Source organism: Candida parapsilosis, contig 006372, assembly GCF_000182765.1.
Source record: "Candida parapsilosis strain CDC317 annotated contig 006372".
NCBI lineage: Eukaryota > Fungi > Ascomycota > Pichiomycetes > Serinales > Debaryomycetaceae > Lodderomyces > Lodderomyces parapsilosis.
Genome location: NW_023503283.1, coordinates 24,811 through 47,354, shown reverse-complemented (window position 1 = coordinate 47,354; position 22,544 = coordinate 24,811). Strand labels below are relative to the sequence as shown.

Genomic DNA, 22,544 nt, shown 5'->3' with positions numbered 1-22,544 from the left:
GTGAGTTTTCAAATGTAGAGAGGGCGATGCGAATATAAAAACAGCAATCAATTCCTTACAACAAATGAAAATTGCAACAACAACAACAAAATAATCACCACATCAACAGAAAAACATTTTGAACCACTTTACACGAACAAAACACAACTCTGTCGTAACACATAATCACACGACATTAATTTTACGACACTTAACACCCACACACACCCGCACATCTATACATATATACATATATAATTATGTCCAATCTACGCCATTTGATGAACTATGATGATGACAACAACACTGCTGCTAATAATAATGGACACAGTAACTACAATACTCGCAGAAGTTCCAGTAACGCATTCAGTATAAATAACCTAATCAATGGGCCAGTGCCATCTGCTAGCAACAGCAATAACAATGACAACAACAATGACAGTGCACTTCCGAAACTAGAATACAATTATGCAAGTCCACAACAAAGCGCGATATATGCCAGTGGTAGTAGTATAAGTAATCAAGTGCCAGAACATCACTCAACGGCATCAGAACAAGATGAAAATGATGATGATCAGGATGAGGAATATGTCGATGACGATGAAGAGAAGAAAGCCACGCCGACAAATCGCGTATCACAAGAGCAGATACTAGCCAGTTTCGAACGCATCAAGACCCATTTCCCTGCCGCCAGGATCAAGAAGATTATGCAAAGTGATGAAGAAATTGGTAAAGTTGCCCAAGCCACCCCCATAATTGTTGGAAGAGCATTGGAAATCTTTATGGCCAATTTGGTTGAAGTTTCTGTGTTGCAAGCTAAACAACAAGGTGTGAAACGAATCACTGCGTCTCATGTGAAGTCAGCTATTGAAAATACCGAACAGTTTGATTTTTTGGTTGAAGCGGTTGAAAAGTATCCTTCGTTGAAGAACTAAATAACAAAACAAAAAAAAAGAATGTAGAGTTGGGTTGTTTTTCAGTTCTTGATTCCCCTTGTATTAGAAATTTTAACAATGTAATTAGCCTCAAAATTGTACGAGCTGATGATGGAGAAACTTTTGGATACAGAGTGTAGATCTTTTTAAATTTCAATGCTTCGGCCTCGGAAAGTAATAAATAGTTTCATCTTTCATCCGGTGAAAGAAAAGAAAAGTGAATCAATTTCCATACATGCCGGGAGCCGCGGTGGTTACTGTATTGGGTAATTTTTTTGTAATTGACGGGAGGGGTGTTAAAGTTACACCCGTTACACAAAAAGGAATATATATGTATATATATTTATATATATACACCACACGAGAATCACATGTTTGAAGCAGCAAACCACTTGTCTTCAGCCATTGCAATTTGGGCAGGTATCTACAACCTTGCGCAAAAGAGGGATGTTGACTTGTCAAGCCTCTTTCGAAAGGTAGTGTGATGTAGGAGTGTCAATTGCATCATTCTCTTATGTTTGACTACTCTGTGCGCTTCCAATTACGTATGATCTTGAAGGAGTGTATTCCTGCATACAACCTATCCTATGTTACTCCGTAGTTTATTTTGTTCAATGTTGTGTTAATTCCGGAACCTCCATTTTTATTTAAATTGCTACGTACATAAATACTCCGAGTGTTTCCTTAAACCCAGCTTTTATTCAACAACTCAATTTGAGACTGTACCTTCATTCACTAGAGCTAACTACCTTTACAAATGGTACAATCAAAGTCAAACACTAGTCTTGCAAATAGAAGACAATCATCGTTTTTTTACAACTTGCCCCAAGCTGACCCCGATGTTTACTATGTCGGTGTTGATGTTGGTACTGGTTCTGCTAGAGCTTGTTTAATTGATACCAATGGTATCATTTTGGGATTGGCAGAAAAGCCAATTAGTAGACAAGAGTTGAAACCAAACTATATAACTCAAAACTCAACTGAGATTTGGAATGCCATTTGCTATTGTGTTAAGCGTTGTTTAGGTGAATCTGGCGTTGATCCCCATCATGTTTTTGGTATTGGGTTTGATGCTACTTGTTCATTGGTTGCTGTTTCGGAATCCAATGACACGCCCGAATCTGTTGGTCCTAATTTCGACGATAACGAGGAAAATATTATCTTGTGGATGGATCACCGAGCCGAAGATGAAACCAATGCCATCAATGCCACTGGTGACAAGTGTTTAAAATATGTTGGTGGGCAAATGTCAATTGAAATGGAGTTGCCCAAAATGAAGTGGTTAAAACATCATAAACCTGGCGGAATCAATGATTGCAAGTTTTATGATTTGGCTGATTATTTGGTTCACAAGGCCACTGGCACTGAAACTAGAAGTTTTTGTTCTGTTGTATGTAAACAAGGTTTTGTTCCCATTGGTGTTGATGGTTCAGAAACTGGTTGGTCAAAGGATTTCTTGTTGTCTGTGGATATGCCAGAATTGATTGAAGATAATTTTAGAAGATTGGGTGGTATTCCTGGTGTCAATGGGAAATACCTTACTGCTGGTAACATTGTTGGTAAATTGACCAATGAGTCGGCTGCAGAATTGGGCTTGTGTAGTGAATGTATTGTTGGTTCACCAGTTATCGATGCTTATGCTGGTTGGGTTGGTACTGTTGCTGCTAAAGCTGAAGTTCCTGCATTGCTTGAAGAGAAGTATGATGGAACCATTGGTGATGCATGTGGAAGATTGGCTGCTGTTGCTGGTACTTCTACTTGTCACATTGCCATGACCAAGGAGCCCTGTTTTGTCAAGGGAGTTTGGGGTCCATACAAGGATGTTATGGCTGAGGGTTATTGGTTGGCTGAAGGTGGTCAATCAATAACTGGTCAGTTGTTGGCTCATGTTTTAAGTGTTCATCCAGCAAACCAAGAGTTGTTGAAGGCGGCTGAACAATCAAATATATCCAAGTTTGATTATTTGAATTCATTATTGGAAAGAATGGTCAAGACTAGGGGCGAGAGATCAGTTGTTGCATTGGCCAAACACATTTTCTTTTATGGTGATTTCCATGGTAATAGGTCACCCATTGCTGATCCTAGAATGAGAGCCAGTTTGATTGGGCAATCATTGGATAATTCGGTTGAAGATTTGGCATTAAATTATTTTGGTGCTTGTGAGTTTATTGCTCAACAAACGAGGCAAATTGTGCAACATATGGAAGAGGCGGGACATGATATTAAGTGTATCTTTATGAGTGGAGGACAATGTCGTAATGGGTTATTGATGAGATTATTGGCTGATTGTACTGGTTTACCTATTGTTATTCCTAGATATATTGATGCAGCTGTGGTGTTTGGGTCAGCATTGTTGGGTGCTGTTGCTGCTGAGGAGGCAGTATTGGATCATCGTTGTAATGGACCACATTCCAAGAGAGCTAAGTTATTGGCGGAGAAGGGAGATACCCAACAAGGCCCCATTGAAGTTCCTGAATCGCCATTCACTGCTCCGTCAGCTACATCAACTAGCAACATTGCTGCTCTTGCTTACACACATTCGAGTTCAAACAATGTTGATTATTTCAACCAGCCAACACAGCAGCAACAGAGCCAACAGCAACAACACCATCGTCACAAGGCTGATGATCAAGAAGATTCAGATGATGAAAACACCTTGTCGTTTGGATCGAAGCAAGAAACGCAAAAGGGTATTTCACAAAAATTGGCCAGTTTGGGATTAAACAAGCCATTGTCATCAAGCAAGAAAGAAGAGGGAGGAAAAGGAGATGATGTTGATTGTGCTGCTCTTGCTTCAAATGATGCTGGTGCTTTATTGTGGAAGATTATGAAGAAGATGACTGGACCAGGGAGAGTTATCCAGCCACGTGCTGATGATAACCCCGATAGGAAATTGTTGAATGTGAAGTACAAGATCTTTTTGGAACAATGTTATGGACAACGTAAATTTAGAGATGATGTTGATGCTATAGAGAAGGAAAATTTGAAAAGTGTTGAACAAGGTGCCAAGTAGTGTTTGGTGTGGGATGGTGGAATTTAGAGGCGTATAGTTTGAATAGAATTAAAAAAAAAAAAAAAAAAAAGAGGGAACTTAGAGATGTGGTTCTGTAACTTGTAGATTAGTTGGTTATGAGTACTTTTCTGTCCTCTTGTCCCGCCTTGTATTGATACTAATAAAAGCTACATTGAGTAAGGGAGAGTATTGATTGTGGAGGAAGCGGAGGCGGAACTAAAAGAAAAGACGAGAAAAGGGTGCTTATAATTGGTGTGAATTTGATGCAAAAAAATAAAAAAAAAAATGCAAAAAAAAAAAAAAGAAATGGTTGTATACTGTGGAAACTACTACGCAATAAAAAGTAAGGTATGAGTATGTGGTGGTGTTGGTGTTGGTGTGTATTGGTGTGTATTGGTGTGTGTGTGTGTGTGGAAAGGACTTGGTCATATGCCTATAGATTACGAAGTCGTGTGCACTCAAGAAAAAGAAAGCAGCGATTCCGGCGTGCCGGGTGATAAAATCCAAGACAGACAGACAGACAGAGAGAGGGAGAGTGTGTGTGTGTGTTTGTTCAACTTAAATTAGTTGCTGTTTGAATTTATGTGGCGGTGATGATGAGAGAGATGTTCACAAAAGTGAAAAATTCAATTTTTCCGAAGCAAAACTTGAGTTTCGTGTTGTCGATTTGATCTCACTGAAGACGGCGTAAAATCTCAATTAGACTCTGCATGATAGTGGAAGAGAGATAGAATAATTGAAAAGATGGGGAGATAAAGATAAAGATGGAGCAAAAAGATATATGGAGAAATCCAGCTCTGTGTAACAACGGTCAAAATCTGGTTGATCTCAAGTGACAAATTTCCACATGATGTTATTGATTTGTGGTATATTCCTGTTTCTGATAGTGTTGTATAGTTGTTATACCTGCATATAAAAGAGCAGTAGTATATAGCAATAATCTTTGTTTTTTGAAATTGAAATTGAATGAATCAATCTATGATTGAATGATTGAATGATTGAATGATTGAATGAAATGATGTTTTAGTCAATTTAAAATATCCAATTGCACGTGACTAGTAGTGATCACACAAAAACACACAAAAAAAAGAAAGAAAAACAATTAACTTGTGTGTGTGTGTGTGTGTGTGCACTATATCGTGAGATTTGTAGATTACGTAATAGTGTGGATCTAAATTGCAGCCACACCTTTTGCAATTTTTTTTTTCTTCTTCTTCTTCTTCTTCTATTGTGTTTTTGCAATTTTGACAATTTGGAAAAAAGACAATTAAAATTACAAATCATGAAGAACTTCTTATACGAAGCAGAGCAGCAAGTAAATACTACTGTCAACTATAAGAAAATAAGAAAAAAAGAAAATTTTTCAAACTGCCAATTTAACATATTCATATTTCTACCACAGTTGACTAGGGTTTTTCTTGGAACGTCAAAGCATTCCATACCACGCTCATTCTAGTATAAAAAGAAGAGGTTTATAACTGGGGTCCAATATTTCAACAAGTTGGAAAAAACCAAAAACCAAAAAAACCCAAAAAAAAAAAAACGGAAAAATTACTGATTTGCATTGCATTCATAATATTACACATTCAAGGGAGTTTCCAAAGTATTAACAGAGAGATATCTATATCTTATAACACCTTCCAGTACCATCTGCATCAAGGGGTAATATTAATAATATACATATCGCATCAATTTAACATACATTGTGAAATTTGCCTATACTTTTGCCATTGTTGTTTGTGCTTGCTTGAGAGAAACCACACAGTTTTTTTTTTTTTCCTTTTTTTATTTTCATTTTCATTTATTTCTCAATTATTGAAGAAGAAAAGACACCACCACAGTTGGTTCTTAACAAAAGGCGGATAAAAAGACTACTACTATTGTGTTGTTTCCCGTAAATTGAACAAGAAGAAAGGTCATTTTTAAAAAAAAAACCGCCTTAGAATAGGAGCAGGAATAGACTCATAACGCAAGGCTAAAACTACAATCTTTATTGCATTCCTTTTCTTTTTAATTTTATTTTACGATTGAAATTTTCAATTTTAAACAAAAAGTTTGGCATTGTTTGAAAAGAGATTCTACTGGCATATATATATATAAATATATATACCATCATTGCCATTGCCATTGCCATTGCCATTGCCATTACTATTGCTATTGCTATTGCTATTGCCATTTCATTTTAGAAAAAAAAAAGTTTTATTTTGTTTTGCATCTTCAACTCCCCCACCCCTCAATAGCTAATCCAAAATGCCTGATTTAATTCATAGAGTCGAATCGGAACTCAAATCAGTGGTATCTGACACCGAAAGAGGAGTAAATACTCAACTTCCCACAGAATACCCCCATGTATATGAAGATCCTCACGTGGTGAATCAACCACACGATTTTGAAGCTGAAGAACAAGAGTATAATCACCATCATCCTCACTCGAGCTACTATGTACCGGCTTACCATGAAGAAGAAGTTGGTGTTAAAGACTGGTTTCAAAAAGTATTTGCTCATCCATTGACACTTGTTAAAAACTACTTGATTTCATTGTTCCCCATTCTACAATGGATCTTGCACTATAATGGTAGATGGCTATACGGGGACTTGGTTGCTGGTATCACTGTTGGTATTGTGTTGGTGCCTCAATCAATGTCTTATGCTCAATTGGCTGGATTGGAACCACAATATGGTTTATACTCTTCATTTGTTGGGGTGTTTATTTACTCCTTTTTCGCAACTTCAAAAGATGTTTCTATTGGTCCTGTTGCCGTTATGTCTCTACAAGTTTCCAAAGTTATTGCTCATGTTCAGGACAAGTATGGCGACAAGTATGCTCCTCATGAGATTTCTACATTCTTGGCATTGATTTGTGGTGGTATTGCCACTGGTATTGGTGTATTGAGATTGGGATTCATTTTGGAATTCATTTCTGTACCGGCAGTCATGGGATTCATGACTGGATCAGCATTCAATATCATCACTGGTCAAGTACCTGCATTGATGGGTTACAACAAATTGGTCAATACTAGAGATAGCACATATTTGGTTGTTGTAAACACATTGAAACATTTACCTGATTCAAAAATTGATGCTGCTTTTGGTTTGGTTTGTTTGTTTATCTTGTATGTTTGGAAATTTGGTACTGATTATGCTCAAAAAAGATGGCCCAGATACAAGATTTGGTTTTTTTACACTCAACAATTGAGAAATGCCGTGGTTATTGTTGTTTCCACTGCCATTTCTTGGGGCGTTGTTCACCCACAAAAAGTTGCCTTTGATGGACCTCTGCTGGAGTACAAGCCACCATTCAGCACTATTGGTGATGTTCCAAGAGGACTTAGACACGTTGGTGTTTTCCACCCTCCTGACGGTATTATTGATGCCATGGCTTCAGAAATCCCCGTATCAACTGTTATTTTGTTGTTGGAACATATTGCTATCTCGAAATCATTTGGTAGAATCAATGATTATAAAGTTATCCCAGATCAAGAGGTGATTGCCATTGGTGTCAATAACTTGATTGGTACATTCTTCAGTGCTTACCCTGCTACTGGTTCATTTTCAAGATCGGCTTTAAAAGCTAAATGTGGTGTCAGAACTCCCTTGGCGGGTATCTTCACCGGTGCTGTTGTCTTGTTGGCATTGTATGCATTGACTTCAGCTTTCTACTATATCCCCAAAGCCGTCTTGAGTGCAGTTATTATTCATGCTGTGTCTGATCTTATTGCCAATTACAAGATTACCGTGTCGTTTTGGAAAATTAGTCCTATTGATTGTGGAATCTTTTTGATTGCTGTTATCTTGACTGTTTTCGTCACCATTGAAGCTGGTATCTATTTCGCCATTGCGGCATCGGTTGTCGTATTGTTGTTTAGAATTGCTATTCCAAATGGATTGTTTTTGGGTAGAGTTCAGGTTGCTGAACTAGTTAATCCAATCATTGAAGAACAATATTTAAACGGCAACGGCGGTGATGAGGGTGAGGATGATGACGAATCAAACTCAAGCACTAGTGGCTCTTCTGATGTTGAAATTCACCAAGTGTTTTCCGGAGGTTCAAACTATAGATCAACTGATGATAAAATCAAGGACAAACCTGAAATCGTCGAGCAGCAGCGTAGAACCACCACTAGAGAATTGGCACAACAAAACCCAAGAATCAAGTTTCATACCCGGTGGGTGCCATTGAATCATAAAAACATAAATAGTGATATCCCAGTGACACCTCCACCGCCAGGTGTCATTGTTTTCAAACCAGTTGAATCATTTGCTTACCCCAATGCATCACGTCAAATTGACCGAGTTTCTGATGAAGCCAAACGACTCACAAGAAGAGCCAAACCATATAGTTATACCGATACCGGATCAAGACCATGGAATGACCCTGGTCCATTAAAGTGGAACTTGCCCTTTTTGAGGAAATACAATAAGCAAGAGAAGATTGAAGAAGATACGCGTCCAATCTTGCGTATAATCCATTTCGATTTCTCAACCGTGGCTCAAATTGACATGACTTCAGTACAGGCTCTAGTTGATTTGAGGAAAGCCATGAATGCATATGCTGATCGTGAAGTTGAATTCCATTTCTCAGGTATTTTGAGTCCGTGGATTAGAAGAGCATTGTTGAATGCTGGGTTCGGTACTTATGAGGATGGATTGACGTCAGCTAACAATTACGTCAATATTGCTACGGGTTATACTGATATGGAAAGTGGTATTGATGAGCAGTATGTTGCTGCTGTCGGTACCAATACGCCGTTTTTCCATTTGGATATTCCAAATTATGAGTAATGGAGGTTTTCGATTATTGATTTTTCAGTTCTTTTTATATTAGATTTTTAGATAGTATAGTTTTATTTACAAGAGTACAATGTACATTAGAGTTAAATCATAGAATTTGGTTGCAAACGTAGGTTGTTGTCGTTGTCGTTGTTGTTGTTGTTGTTGTTGTTGTTGTTGTGTTTGGAATTGTCGTTGGTATCCGATATTTGACGCGTCAAAGAGGAAAAATAAAAAATCGAAAATATTTTTGGAAACACGAAATTGCGAACCAAAACAGAACAGAACAAAACACACTGACACGTCTGAAGAGCCAGCTCGGTATGACTTCGTTAGAAACAACTCACATTGAAACTTCTGAGCAATTACTCCGTAAGAGCTTGAGGATTGACGAGGCAAGTCGCAAACGCAAGTTGGATGATGAATCTGCAGCAGCAGCAGCTACTAAGGATAATGATGAAAATGTGAATCGTGAGGCGCAACAGCTTGAAAAGCTAGCTAAAAAACAGAAATTGGAAAAAGAGAAGGAGGCGAAAAGGATCAAAATGGAGGAGGAAAAGAGTGCTAAGGCCAAACGTATTGAAGAAGAGAAGGAAGCCAAACGAAGGAAACTTGAACAAGAGAAACTAGAAAAGGAGAGACGGAAATTGGAGGAGAAATTAGAAAGAGAAAAGAAGAAGGAAATGGAGAAATTGGAACGGGAGAGAAAGAAACAAGCTGAACAAGTTGAAAAGGAACGAAAGAAACAAGCCGAACAAGCTGAAAAGGAACGAAAGAAACGTGAGGAGCAAGCTGAGAAAGAACGCAAAAGACAAGCTGAACAGGCGGAAAGAGAGCGTAAAAAACAAGCTGAATTGGCTGAAAAGGAACGTAAACGGGAAGAGAGGGAGAAGGAGAAGTTGGAAAAGAAGTTGAAACTTGAAGAGGAGAAACGGGCCAAAGAATTGGAAAAGCAAAGGATTGAAGAAGAAAAAAGGAAAGCAGAAGAGGCCAAGGAACGAAGTCAGATGAAAATTTCCAACTTCTTTCAAGTCCGTTCTCAACCAAAACAAGACAAAAACAGTGATGGTAAGGAGGAAACCGCCCACATGGAAAAGAGTGATTATGAACTTGAGTTTTTGCCATTCTTTGTCCAACGTAATGTCACTTTAAAAAAGTATAGCTATTGCACAGAAGCGACTAAATTGGAGTTAGATTCCATCATGTCTGGTAAACCCCAATCCTTTAAAGATAAAACTTGTGATACGTTTTTGAAATTTAAGAAACCATGTGATAGCCCACCACAACACTACATCACACCAGAGTCGATTTTAACTGCACTCAACCTACCCACCACGAGCGAGCAACAAGTGCTCGAAATGATTGCCCAACTCCCACCTATCAAGTACATATCATTTTACGAAAATTCCAAACCGCCCTATATTGGAACCTGGTGTTCACAAAAGCACCAAGATCAACAACTTGCCATCATTTCCGATCCGCTAGATACGCAACGCACGGGACTAGATTACGAGTACGATTCCGATTTGGAATGGAATAATAATGAAGAAAATGAAGGTGAAGATATTGATGATGATGATGAGGATGAAGAGGATGAGGATCTTCTGATGCTTGCTGATGGTGATGAAGAGGATGAGGATGATGATGATGGGTTTATTGAAAAGGATTGCCAATCTAGGCAAAGAAGTCTACATCAGATGGTTGTGGTTAATAAATGGAATAATGAGGAGAATAAGGAGTTTTTCAGTCACTATTCCACTCTGTACATTGTCGATTTGAGTAAGTTGAAGAGTTTTGTATAGGAAGGAAAAAATACGGTGTATAGGGCTTTGCTAAAGCAGGATACAATGTTGCAATTCTTGTTGAATGACCGTTTTGTCACTGCTTGGGAACACTGGAGTTGTCTAAAATTGTTGAAGATCCGCTAAATTGATACTCGCAGTATAGTTTGTTCCTTTGTCTATTCTCCGCAGAATGCACGGGGGCGGTTTTATTTTTAGGTTTAGACTTCCTTTTATAGAGTGTCCATATTATACATATTCCAGTGTGGCTAGTAAAGATGGGAGAGGGAAAAAAAAAAAAAAAAAAAAAAGAACGAATCTTATTATTTAACCGTGGCATGATAAGTCATTCGCTCTCGATTGATTAAACCTTAGCGAGTCGATTGTGAACATGAAGTGAGGGGATATATTGTTTTAATGATGTGTTAAGTCCGGGTCAAGTTGGATGCATCTGAGGTTTGTGAATGGACGTGCTTTTTGATAACGATGCAATGTGAGTAGTTGGAACCGTGCTTCAAGAGTCTTTCCCCAAGGATGAGAATTTTTGACGGAGGTTGAATTTGACGATGATTCAGCGCCGCCACTGGTCCTAATGTTAAAGCATATATCAAATATGAGGGGATGATAATGGTTATGAGGAAGCCATGGTTCGCGATTAAAGTTTTAAACTTTGAGATTCTGTACACCCCCGCATGGGGTTCAGCAACAGGGAATAATAACAAAGGGAATCTCGTTTCGGGGGCGGAGACAGTTCGGCGTGAGCTTCTCGATCTTTGCCTGAATCAGCTTTGTTTCAGAAGATATATATGCGATACATTCCATGCATCTTGATTCCGGTTTTGGAACGTCTCCAATCATCAGTTTCCCCCCCCCCCCCCAATGTCATCAGCTGCAGCTAACCAGAATTTTGAAACTGAGCACATCTCAGAGGACTACTCCTCCGATCAAGAACAAACTTCTGTGAATGATATTTTCAATGAAAAACCTATATTGACTCTTCCTGTCATCAAGCATTATTTGGCGACAAGATTTATAACTTTATTGGATTTACCAGTTTACCACCTGGACAAAAGATGGTACCAACTCATAAACCCTATTCCTGGGTTGAGGGAAATGACATTGAGAGAGTGGAACTATTATGGGTTGGGTTGGTTTGGTTGGGTGTTGGATGCCATGGATTTCTTTTGTGTTTCTGTTGCCTTGCCAGAAATCGCACTTAGTTTGAACTCGAGTGTGGCTGATATTACTTGGGGGTTGACGTTGGTTTTGATGCTTAGGGCTGTGGGAGCTCTTTTATTTGGGTTGCTTTCAGATCGGTTTGGAAGAAAGAAATGTTATATCGGACTTTGGATATTGTTTATATTTGTTGAGATTGGTACTGGGTTTGTTCAAACTTATCGACAATTCCTAGGAGTTCGTGCTGTGTTTGGTATCTTGATGGGAAGTATGTTACCTGTATGTATGGTTACTGCCATGGAGAGTTTGCCATTGCGGGCAAGAAGTATTTTGTCGGGTACATTTTCACCAGCTTATTGTGTGGGATACATTATGGCTGTGGTGTGGTACAAGGTTTTTGAACCAACTTACAAAGACGGTGAAGGATGGAGAAGCTTATTTTGGTTCAGTGGTGGTTTGAGTGTTCTCTTGATCGTTTGGAGGTTATTGGTTCCAGAATCATATGAGTTTTTGGAGATGCAAGAAAAGAAGAGGAGATTTAAGCAGCAGAACCAGAAAACCGGTTTACAAAAGTATTTCAATACTACCATTGTGCAAACTGTAAAGACGGAATGGTTATTGTTGACATATCTCTGTCTTGCATACGCTGGTTGGAATTTCATGGCCCATGGAACTCAAGATTTATACGTTACAATGTTGTCAAACCAATTTGGTGTTGATATCAGTAAGAGAACCATGATTGTTGCCTTGTCTAATTTTGGTGGACTTATTGGTGGCGCATGTGTGGGAAACATTTCCGAAGTTTTCGGAAGACGGTTGTCAGCCATTATTGCTACAATTGGATGTGGAGCGTTTGTTTACCCATCTTTTTTTGACGCCGACAAGAATTGGGGAGCTTATATTGTGTTGATTGCATTAATGATTGCTTCATGGGGTGTTTCATTTGCTTATGCTTTGGAATTGTTCAACAAGGCACATAGAACATTGTTGGTTGGATTGGCATACCAAATTGGTAATTTGATTAGTGCTGGAAGTGCTACTATTCAAGCTCGGCTTGGTGAAAAGTACCCAATTCCTGGTGCTGCTCCCGGTGTTTACGATTATGGGAAGGTCATGTGTATCTTTTGTGGCGCCGTTTTTGCATACATGGTTATTATCTTGATATTGGGTCCGGAAAAGTTTCACCGGAAGTTGCAGATTGATCGGACAGAACTTGGCGCGATATCAGAGCTTGAAGAAGGTATGGTATTAGACAAGTCTGACAAGGAGAGGAAAAAGTGAAACGTGAGAGCCCGTGTTTGTGCATTTTCTATATTTATTTATGTTTGATGATTAAGCAAAGCTTTTTAACATGCTGAAATGTAAAAAGTAACGAGTCTAACCAAATAAGGTGCTGCACGGTAGATGATTCTTCCCTCTTATATGTACTTTTTGTAATCCGCTTCCAATTTATCTTCAACCAACACCTTGTTTAGATACCTCAATAACTTTGTGCTTAGTCCAACATTGGCTAAAAACGAGCCCGGACCGTAGACCAAGTTGTTGAAAAAGTTACCATAAGGTTGATTTATCATTACTTTGGCACTCCAAATTAGATGATACCCTAATTCTAGGAAAATGACAACAGTAACGAATGTGAGAATCGATGCGCTGAATGCTCTTGATTTGGATATCCTCTCGTGGCTTAGCGGATCTTTTCTAGAAGATGATGATGACATTGTTGGGATTAAAGGTACTGGCTGATCTTCTTCAAGCGAATCGCCCTTTCCTCAAGTTTTTTTTTTTTTTTTTTTTTTTTTTTTTTTTTTTTTTTTTTTTTTTTCGTTCTTTCCACAAAACAGGCAAGAAAAGAATTAATTCCGTATCCGGTTGTTTTTAATTAACAATCACGCTTTATACATCGACAGAAGTAGCAACGAAACAATGCAGACGAGGTCACATAAAGAGTCACAACTATTAGATATCAAACCAGATCATTTTGACAATGGGGTTCCCGTTTTCAAACCAACGATGGAACAATTTAAAGATTTTTACAAATTCAATAAATCGATAAATAAATATGGCTTGGAGGCAGGGATCGTTCGTGTGATTCCTCCACAGGAATGGAAAGAATCAATCTCTCATTGCTATTCTGAGGAGAACTTGTCCAAAGTGGTTATCAAAAATCCAATTGTTCAGCAGATAAATAGTAATCATCATGGAGTTTTTCAAATTCAGAATATTGAGAGAGCCAGAAAGTATACGTTAGAGCAATGGAAAGAGTTGTCAAAGAAACAGGAACCTCCAAAGAGACGCAAGAGACTGCATGATGAAAACGAAAAAGATTCAAGCAGCAAATTGAATACTGCCGAGTTCAGTGATGATCATTGTCAAGAGTTGGAACGATCGTATTGGAAATCTTTAACCTATTCCGAGCCTATATATGGAGCTGATTCCGAAGGATCTTTGTTTTCAGATGATGACAATGTGTGGAACGTGGCAAAATTGCCAAATGTTTTGGACTTGATGGAGGAGCGACTTCCTGGCGTCAATAATGCGTATTTGTATGCTGGAGTTTGGAAAGCCACTTTTGCTTGGCACCTTGAAGACCAGGACTTGTACCTGATCAACTATATTCATTTTGGTGCTCCTAAACAGTGGTATCTGATTCCACAATCACAACATGAGAAATTTTTCAATGTAATGAAGGATTTGTTCACGGAGGAGTACAAGAATTGTCCCCAATTCCTACGTCACAAAACTTTCCATGCACTGCCACAATTTTTGGAAAAAAAGGGCATTACTGTGAATCACACCATACATCGAGAGGGTGAATTTATCTTGACATATCCTTATGGGTACCATGCAGGGTTCAACTATGGTTATAACCTCGCTGAGTCCGTCAATTTTGCACTTGACTCTTGGTTTGATATTGCTAAAAAGACTGATTGCTGCCATTGTATCCCTGACGCAGTCAATATCAATGTTGACCAGTTGTGGCAAAGGTACAACTCGCTAAAGAAGAATTCCTCAGTCTTTGTGTAACTATAAACAACAGTTGAAAAGCAGAAAAAAAAATTAAATTACTAGATCCACCACTAGTCATCAGATCAATCTTCATACGCAAGCAATCAAATCATTCTCTTTTATGCCACCCAAGAAAAGACTCAAATGTAAGGCCACTGAAACCTCATTTGAAGAAGTTGACTCATCGACAGATGATGAAGATCGGGACGTGTTTCTGGTTTCCCCCAGTCCTAAAAAGCCTCAACTACGGCACAACACGCCATGGATCATCAAGTACGCGCCACAAACTACCTCAGAGATTTGCATCAACCCCACCAAATTAAAGCAAGTGAAGGATGCATTGCATAGAATGAAGACACATCAACTGATGACCAAAGTGTTGGTCCTTGTAGGGCCATGCGGATCGAGCAAATCAACAACAATTAAATTGCTTGCTAAGGAAATAACCAATCTGGACGTGTTTAATGATAGTTTGATTGAGTATGATGAATCAGAAAACATTGGTCGTTTTTTACAAAGTTGCAAGTACAAGACACAGTCGGTAGTTTTGATTGAGGAGCTTCCTAATGTGTATCATGAGGACACATTGAGAGAATTTAGAGACGCTATTAGGCAATGGATTTTTGCTGGAATTGAATTACCGCCATTGGTGATTTGCATTAGCGAGTTTGAATATGAATCGGATAGAGCACAGGTTTCGTATGGACTAGAGAATAACATGACCGGGGATACGTTATTGAGTCGTGAATTGTTGAGTTATCCGGAAGTGGAGACGATCCGATTTAATCCGCTAGCAACGAGATTTTTAAAGAAGACGGTGTATTCAATTTTGAAAAACGAAGGTTTAACCAAGCTACTAAGTGATACAAAATTCGATGCATTCCTTCAAGAGCTATTCAAAGTGGGAGATATAAGATCAATCATTTTGAATTTGGAAATGTGGGTGAAATTTTACAAGTCTGGGGTTGATTACAACCGAGAGAACGCTATTGGAATTTTCCATGCAATTGGAAAAGTGATCTACTCAAGTAAAGATTTTGATGGGGATGTCGAAACAATCAATCTGAAGACTGTTTCTCAAGTGTTGGAAACGTTGCCGGAGAAGAATTTGAGTTTGTTGAATTTGGGGTTATTGGAAAACTATCATATATACCAAGATTCAAGTTTTGATTTGTCGATTGCAAAACATATAACCAATAATTTAAGTGTCAATGACTTATCTCCCTTTGGTGAAATTGGAGTGCGATCAACGCGTATTTATTTAAGTAAAGCTGGTCCCAAATCTTCAACTTCAAAATTGAAAATGAAGTTCCCACGTCATTTCAAGGTGTTGAAAGCAATGCGGAAAACCGCTACTCGATTGAATGAGTATCGTCGGTACATATCACCTTCAAGCTCAATTGAAAATTTGAATCTTATTGATGGGTATTACATGCCACTAATATATAATCGAAAATACAAAACGCGATATCGTTATAATCGACTTGGGGGTAAGCTAAATGAGATTTATGCCGATGATGATGCTCCTGTTATTGATGACGATTATTCATGCAACCACGACTATGACCAATTTCAGAATGACATTGATTTTGCTGTTAACCGGCAAGGTGATAATGGTGGGGATGATACTGAGAGTGATGCTTTAAGTGATGAGATTGAGGAGAGTCCATTTGAAGAGTCATCTGATGATGAGTTTGGATCAGATGCAGAGATAGACTTGTTGATTTCTCAAGGAAAATTATAATTATAATTGTAGCAAAAATTTACATTACCTATACATTCTCTAAGCGTTTAATGCATTTTCAAAGAACTGGTCGTCTTCCTCTAGATTCTCTTTAATGATATCCAATCCTCCTTGAAATTCTCCATTGATGTACAATTGTGGGAAAGTGGGCCAATCGCTAAATTTTTTCAACCCTTGTCTCACTGAATCATCTTTCAAGATATCGAAAAACCCAAATCTAACTTGATGTTCTCTTAATATTGCCACGAGTTGTCTTGAAAATCCACACTGAGGACTTGATGGCGATCCTTTCATGAACAACATAATTGGTGCCGCAGTGGTTAATTTGGTCAATCTTTCATTCAACGCTTCTTCTGTCTCCTCTGCTGGTTCATCTGCCGTTGGTTGTGTTCCGTTCAAGTTAGAGTTTGTTGCTTGTGTATTGGACACATTTGAAGATTGTGAATAGTCACTGGAACCTGAAAATTGATTCAATGCCGCAATGAATTCCTTTGGATCAGCACCGGATAACTCCTTCAATATGGTTTGTTTACGTATTAGGATAAAGTATGGCACTGCGCTAACATCAAACAACTCACTAATCTCTGACAAGTCGTCAGCGTTGATGGAAAGAAATAGTATTGATGGATCTTGAGCTTTGGAATCAGCCAATGTCTTGTACACTTGGTTCATGGTTTTGCATGGACCTGCCCACGGAGTGTGGAAGTATAGAGCGATTAATTTGGAATCATTGGATTTGGTTAGTTCTGTGAACTGTTGCTCACTTTCAACTTCTATAACACCCATTGTTTTATGGAGATATGCCGGTTTTGGTGATGGGATTCAGCAGAAGAGATTTTGTAAAATTGTGATGAAAATGTAAAAGGGAAAAAAATTATCAACGTCATGGGAAATTTCGTGCTTTACAAATCCTGTTACTCGATTTTCTAGGTGTTTACGTAGATTAGACCAGCCAACGCTTATAGTTTACACTCTACAGCTTAAAGACGCTAACACCATAAGTAGTACGTACCCCTTCTACTGTAGACTTGTGAAATTGTCGGATTCTTTTTGGCGCTAGTTGCCACAATATAATTTTAATGTGGCGTTTGCTACTATTATGCAGGATCCATCAATATGGAACTGCAAATTGAGCAGCACCAGATCCCTTCACACCGAACTCTCGGCATCCACTGGGTACTAAAGTTAATAATGGTAATAGACTGATTTCTATGGTGGATACGGGTAGTAGCAACTGTGAAATGGAACCCACAATGCTTTAGTGTATTGTAAACTTACCAAAGGCGCATGTCTACAACTAGCCTTCTCAGAAACCAAGCTTTCCAGCAGAGCACTCTTGAAACTTACATCATTCGTACTCATACCAAAAGTAGCATTCATCAACAGCATCTTATACTCCTGGCGTAGTTAGTGTCTTAATCTCATCACAAAATATGGGTAGCTCGCATCTTTTGAAAAAAAGGAAAATTGAGCATATACCCGACCACGAGAAACAGAAAACATTTATTTATCAGTTGATATCAAGCCCTTTGCAATAGTCAGTATCAACAATGGGAGTGCCAGCATTATTCAGATGGCTTTCCAAAAAATACCCCAAGATTATATCCCCAGTGATAGAGGAAGACGAGCATGAAATAGGAGGAGCAAAATATGAAGATCCTAATCCAAATGGAGAGATTGACAATTTGTATTTAGATATGAATGGTATTGTTCATCCATGTTCACACCCGGAGCATAAAAGACCTCCAGAAACTGAGGATGAGATGTTTTTGGATATTTTTACATACACAGATCGAGTGCTAATGATGGCACGTCCTAGAAAAGTTCTCATGATTGCAGTCGATGGAGTTGCACCAAGAGCTAAAATGAATCAACAGAGAGCAAGAAGGTTTAGATCTGCTCAGGATGCCAAATTCAAGCAAATGGCTATTGATAAGGAAATACGGGAGAAGGAAGCCCGTGGAGAGATGATCAACGATGCAATCAAGGGTAAAAAGCAATGGGATTCAAACGCTATTACTCCAGGAACTCCTTTCATGGATCGACTAGCCGAGGCTTTGAGGTATTGGGTTGCATATAAACTAAGCACCGATCCTGGGTGGGCCAATTTGCAAGTTATTATTAGTGATGCTACAGTACCCGGAGAAGGTGAGCATAAGTTGATGAGCTTTATTCGTTCGCAGCGATCTGACCCTCAATACAATCCAAACACCAAGCACTGCATATATGGTTTAGATGCAGATTTGATTTTCCTTGGTTTGGCCACTCATGAACCACATTTTAGGGTATTGAGAGAGGATGTTTTTGCCAATCAACAAAGACACATGACAGTATCCGACCATGTGGGGATGTCCAAGGATCAACTTTCATTGATTGAAGAAAGAGATAAAAAGAAGCCGTTCTTGTGGTTACATGTCAACGTTTTGAGAGAATACTTGGCGATTGAATTGTACAATCCACAAATTTCATTTCCCTTTGATTTGGAGAGGGCGATTGACGATTGGGTTTTTATTTGTTTTTTTGCTGGTAACGATTTCTTGCCTCATTTACCGAGTTTGGATGTGCGGGATAATGGTATTGATACTCTAGTCGGTTGTTGGAAAAAATGTCTTCCTCGGTTGCGTGATTACTTGACGTGTGATGGAAAGTTGAACTTGCAAAGTGTTGAGGTTCTTTTGGGTGATTTGGCTATCAAAGAAGATGAGATTTTCAGAAACAGATTTGCGATGGAAAAAAGAAGGGAAGATAACCGTAAAAGGCGGAAGGTTGCAGAGGAGCAAGATAAGGCATTGAAAAGTGTATACATGTCACAAGTCACCAAGGGAAAAGACAAAGCTCCTGTTGTTCCAGATAAGAATTTACCACTAATGGACACAAGTGGGAATGTAGTGGAAGGTCACGCACAATTGTCGAATAAGGATATTGTTCAAAACAGGGATACAATTGCACTCGCAGGTATGGCTAATAACGATGCGGCTGCTGCACTCAAGAAATTGATTGATTCAAAGAAACAACTTAATGAGATTACCCCAATAGAGAGTGAATCTAGTGCTGTGTCCACTCCTGCGTCAAATGGTGGTACTGACCTGGAAGAGCCTCAGCAAGTGAATTTCAAGAAAAGACAAGTTGATGTTGATATTTATGATGAACCTGTTGATGATATTCGATTACATGAACCAGGATATCAAAAACGTTATTACCAAGTTAAGTTTCATTGCAAAACCGATGAAGAGGTGGAACAGGTGAGACGTAATGTAGTCAAGAGCTATATTGAGGGAATATCATGGGTGGCATTGTACTATTATCAAGGGTGTCCATCTTGGACATGGTTCTATCCGTACCACTATGCTCCATTTGCATCTGATATGACCAACTTGGACGAATTGTTCCCTGATGGTATCAAGTTTGACTTGGGTGAGCCATTCAGACCATATGAGCAATTGATGTCAGTTCTTCCTGCTGCTTCGAGTCATGCTTTACCAGAAGTGTTTCACGCATTGATGAAAGATCCCGATAGTGAAATTATTGAGTTCTACCCAGAAGAGTTTGAAATTGATATGAATGGGAAGAAAATGAGCTGGCAGGGGATACCATTATTGCCATTCATAGATGAGAAGAGATTGCTAGATGCTGTTCAAGGAAAGTATGAAGAGTTGACTGAGTACGAAAAGGAAAGAAACACAAACAAACAGGCCGAGCTATTCATATCAAACGAAAATAAAAACTATAAAAAGTTTACTGAAGCTTTTTATAAAGATGAGTTGGACTCTATCAAGTTTCCATTTGCGAAAAGTAGCTTGTCGGGGTTGGCTATAAAGTTCCCACCATTTGATCCAAGTGGTACATTCAAGTTTCCCTTGAAGGAAGGCAATATGCCAAATATTGACAACAAAGACTATTTGCAGGTGGAGTATCACTTTCCAGAAAAGGCATGGGGAAAGTCCATGATTTTGAATGGATATATCCCCGCGGTACCGGCTTTATCCACGGCTGATCGAAACGAAGTTCTTTACCAACTTCTGTCAAATGATATGCGTGGTACGAATCGTGGATTCAATAACAACTTTCAAGCTAGTAATTACGTCAACAATGGACCTCAAGGAAAGGAGGTTTTCAAAATGTACTCTATGAGAAGAGGCGGCTATCGTTCCAGCTTGCAACACTTGAAAGATGGGAATAAGAATGATAGAGTACCAAATGGGGGTAGTGCCAATCCATACGGGGTACAAAACCGTTCCGGACACTCAGTTTATGGCCAAAATGTTTATGGCCAACCACAATTGTATAATAACGTTTATGGCAATATGCAAAGACAAACATATCCAAGCCAAGGTGCAGCTTACAATCAGTTTGCTCAAGCGTCGACATACCAACCACGGGGTGGAAACAATGGAGCTCATGGTGGGTACTATCCACCACCTGGTTCTGCTGGTAGAAATGGCTATAGATAATATCGTTGTATTATAATATCTAAAAAGTTAATGTAATATAAACAACTTCCACTTACCTAATGTATTGTCTTTTACCTGAATTGTGATACTGTTTTTTTCAGCATCAGTAAGGGCAATAATACTTCCATCTACGCAAAACCTTCTCTTGAGCAAGTCCTCTGAGTTCTTTAATTTCAATTGTACTCTGTCCTTCGGATTGATTTCGCGATAAATCACATCTGGGTTATTTATGTGGTTACCGCCATCGTATACTTGTTTCATGATGTCCATGATGTAGCTGTTATCGTTTGGCTTGGTGCGAAAAGCAATCAAGTATAAATTGTCATCAAAAATATCACCCTCGGGTGAAATATCAAAAGTTGGTTCAAATTTTTTAGAGGGAGTTAGCACCCAGTACGCAAAGGGACCACCAATAACTTCGTCATTGATTAAAAGGTCAGCTTCGTATTTTTGTTCTCTACTCAAATTATTCTGCGCAGCGATTTTAAATCTTTCGATTCCATACTTGCGTAATTCTGGGGTGTCACTGTCAGCAACTAAACTTGCATGAAACGCCCACGAGAAAACAACAATGAAATGTGTTGGGGAAACGACTTCCTCCTGAAATTCGTCTTGCACTAAATACCGAGTGCCACTGGGGACATCAGCTGTGTATAGATACAAAGGAGACACTGTTTCTGTTTGAAGCAACCGCACAATAGACGAAATCGGGTCTGTCAACCCCAAGGACAAAGCAAAACTATTTCCAGTTCCAACAGGGATAGGAATTATAGAAATAGAGCCTGAACCTGATGGATTTAATGCGTTTATAAATTCAGTAATTGACGTATCTCCACTGAGGAAGACGACTGTGGCGTCCACATCTTGAAAGTTTGAGGCAAACTCACTGATTGAACGAGCATTCTCCGTTTTGAAATGGCGATGCTTTATGCACAACGATTCAAACAAGGGCTTGATTATGCGAGTGTAGAGGTTTCTTTCATCAGATCTGCCAATGCCTGAATTAATTGAGTCAATGATGTACACACCTTTTTCTATCAAGCTTTTAGGGAGTGATTTGACGACTGTGGTGGTGGCATCCAGTTTATCTACTTGTGTTTCCTTGTAGGTATAAGAAGCGTCATCCTGGATCAATTCAATTACAAGCCGATTGGGCTCAAAGTAGATCTTATGTGACATTGCGCGATGTAGATGTGATGGTAGAAAAGGAGGAATAGTGTTGTGTTTTGCAGTATGTTTAGAAAAACTGTGGTTCTTATCTTTGCACTTTTGGTAGTGCGAATCTTTGGGGGCTCAGAAATTGTAAATCATTCCCCTTAGCGCATTGGTCTTTAAAACAGTGATCCGTTATTAATCAAAGATGAAGTTGTTGCAAAGTGCATCGACTTTTCTTTACTGCGATATATCTCAGATTCACCCGACTCTGCTTTGCTTCTTAAAACACAATTATTGAGATAAATTGCGGCGCGGTTTTCCCATCATGATTCTTCTGTAATAACCACAACAGGTCAAAAGAGTTCCCTAGTTTCAGACGAGATACTGAATTCTTTTAGTCGATAACAACAAGAGACAACTGACTGGGATGATAGTGCTGTTGGCATGCACTCCTTTGATGGAGAGATTCTCACAGCTTTTATTTTGGCGCTACCTCTTCAGCTCATCCTCATCGCAGAAGATCGAAAAACTTCA

The 22,544-nt window shown here is 38.9% G+C and overlaps 11 protein-coding genes across 11 annotated transcripts; 8 read left to right on the top strand and 3 right to left on the bottom strand. All coding sequences in view use genetic code 12, as the record gives it.

The window, feature by feature from the left end:
• Window positions 1-239: 239 nt before the first annotated feature.
• HFL2 (negative cofactor 2 transcription regulator complex subunit) lies at window positions 240-914 on the top strand (the record flags this gene model as incomplete). The annotated part of the gene is made up of 1 exon (XM_036810884.1): window positions 240-914. One exon carries the CDS (start codon window positions 240-242, stop codon window positions 912-914), a length of 675 nt encoding a protein of 224 aa, XP_036667376.1.
• A 757-nt stretch (window positions 915-1,671) lies between these two features.
• Window positions 1,672-3,927, top strand: CPAR2_400130 (putative phosphotransferase; the record flags this gene model as incomplete). The annotated part of the gene is made up of 1 exon (XM_036810883.1): window positions 1,672-3,927. One exon carries the CDS (start codon window positions 1,672-1,674, stop codon window positions 3,925-3,927), a length of 2,256 nt encoding a protein of 751 aa, XP_036667375.1.
• Window positions 3,928-6,177: 2,250 nt separating this feature from the next.
• Window positions 6,178-8,709, top strand: SUL2 (sulfate permease; the record flags this gene model as incomplete). The annotated part of the gene is made up of 1 exon (XM_036810882.1): window positions 6,178-8,709. The coding sequence occupies one exon, from the start codon at window positions 6,178-6,180 to the stop codon at window positions 8,707-8,709; it is 2,532 nt and encodes an 843-aa protein (XP_036667374.1).
• Window positions 8,710-9,020: 311 nt separating this feature from the next.
• On the top strand, window positions 9,021-10,499 carry CPAR2_400110 (uncharacterized protein; the record flags this gene model as incomplete). The annotated part of the gene is made up of 1 exon (XM_036810881.1): window positions 9,021-10,499. The coding sequence occupies one exon, from the start codon at window positions 9,021-9,023 to the stop codon at window positions 10,497-10,499; it is 1,479 nt and encodes a 492-aa protein (XP_036667373.1).
• An 858-nt stretch (window positions 10,500-11,357) lies between these two features.
• CPAR2_400100 (uncharacterized protein) lies at window positions 11,358-12,935 on the top strand (the record flags this gene model as incomplete). Its single annotated transcript, XM_036810880.1, has 1 exon — window positions 11,358-12,935. The coding sequence occupies one exon, from the start codon at window positions 11,358-11,360 to the stop codon at window positions 12,933-12,935; it is 1,578 nt and encodes a 525-aa protein (XP_036667372.1).
• Window positions 12,936-13,072: 137 nt separating this feature from the next.
• On the bottom strand, window positions 13,073-13,372 carry CPAR2_400095 (uncharacterized protein; the record flags this gene model as incomplete). The annotated part of the gene is made up of 1 exon (XM_036810877.1): window positions 13,073-13,372. One exon carries the CDS (start codon window positions 13,370-13,372, stop codon window positions 13,073-13,075), a length of 300 nt encoding a protein of 99 aa, XP_036667371.1.
• A 205-nt stretch (window positions 13,373-13,577) lies between these two features.
• CPAR2_400090 (uncharacterized protein) lies at window positions 13,578-14,678 on the top strand (the record flags this gene model as incomplete). Its single annotated transcript, XM_036810876.1, has 1 exon — window positions 13,578-14,678. One exon carries the CDS (start codon window positions 13,578-13,580, stop codon window positions 14,676-14,678), a length of 1,101 nt encoding a protein of 366 aa, XP_036667370.1.
• Window positions 14,679-14,781: 103 nt separating this feature from the next.
• Window positions 14,782-16,404, top strand: CPAR2_400080 (uncharacterized protein; the record flags this gene model as incomplete). The annotated part of the gene is made up of 1 exon (XM_036810875.1): window positions 14,782-16,404. The coding sequence occupies one exon, from the start codon at window positions 14,782-14,784 to the stop codon at window positions 16,402-16,404; it is 1,623 nt and encodes a 540-aa protein (XP_036667369.1).
• A 39-nt stretch (window positions 16,405-16,443) lies between these two features.
• On the bottom strand, window positions 16,444-17,190 carry GRX3 (monothiol glutaredoxin; the record flags this gene model as incomplete). The annotated part of the gene is made up of 1 exon (XM_036810874.1): window positions 16,444-17,190. The coding sequence occupies one exon, from the start codon at window positions 17,188-17,190 to the stop codon at window positions 16,444-16,446; it is 747 nt and encodes a 248-aa protein (XP_036667368.1).
• Window positions 17,191-17,954: 764 nt separating this feature from the next.
• On the top strand, window positions 17,955-20,855 carry RAT1 (ssRNA exonuclease; the record flags this gene model as incomplete). The annotated part of the gene is made up of 1 exon (XM_036810873.1): window positions 17,955-20,855. One exon carries the CDS (start codon window positions 17,955-17,957, stop codon window positions 20,853-20,855), a length of 2,901 nt encoding a protein of 966 aa, XP_036667367.1.
• Window positions 20,856-20,882: 27 nt separating this feature from the next.
• Window positions 20,883-22,034, bottom strand: CPAR2_400050 (uncharacterized protein; the record flags this gene model as incomplete). The annotated part of the gene is made up of 1 exon (XM_036810872.1): window positions 20,883-22,034. One exon carries the CDS (start codon window positions 22,032-22,034, stop codon window positions 20,883-20,885), a length of 1,152 nt encoding a protein of 383 aa, XP_036667366.1.
• Window positions 22,035-22,544: the final 510 nt, after the last annotated feature.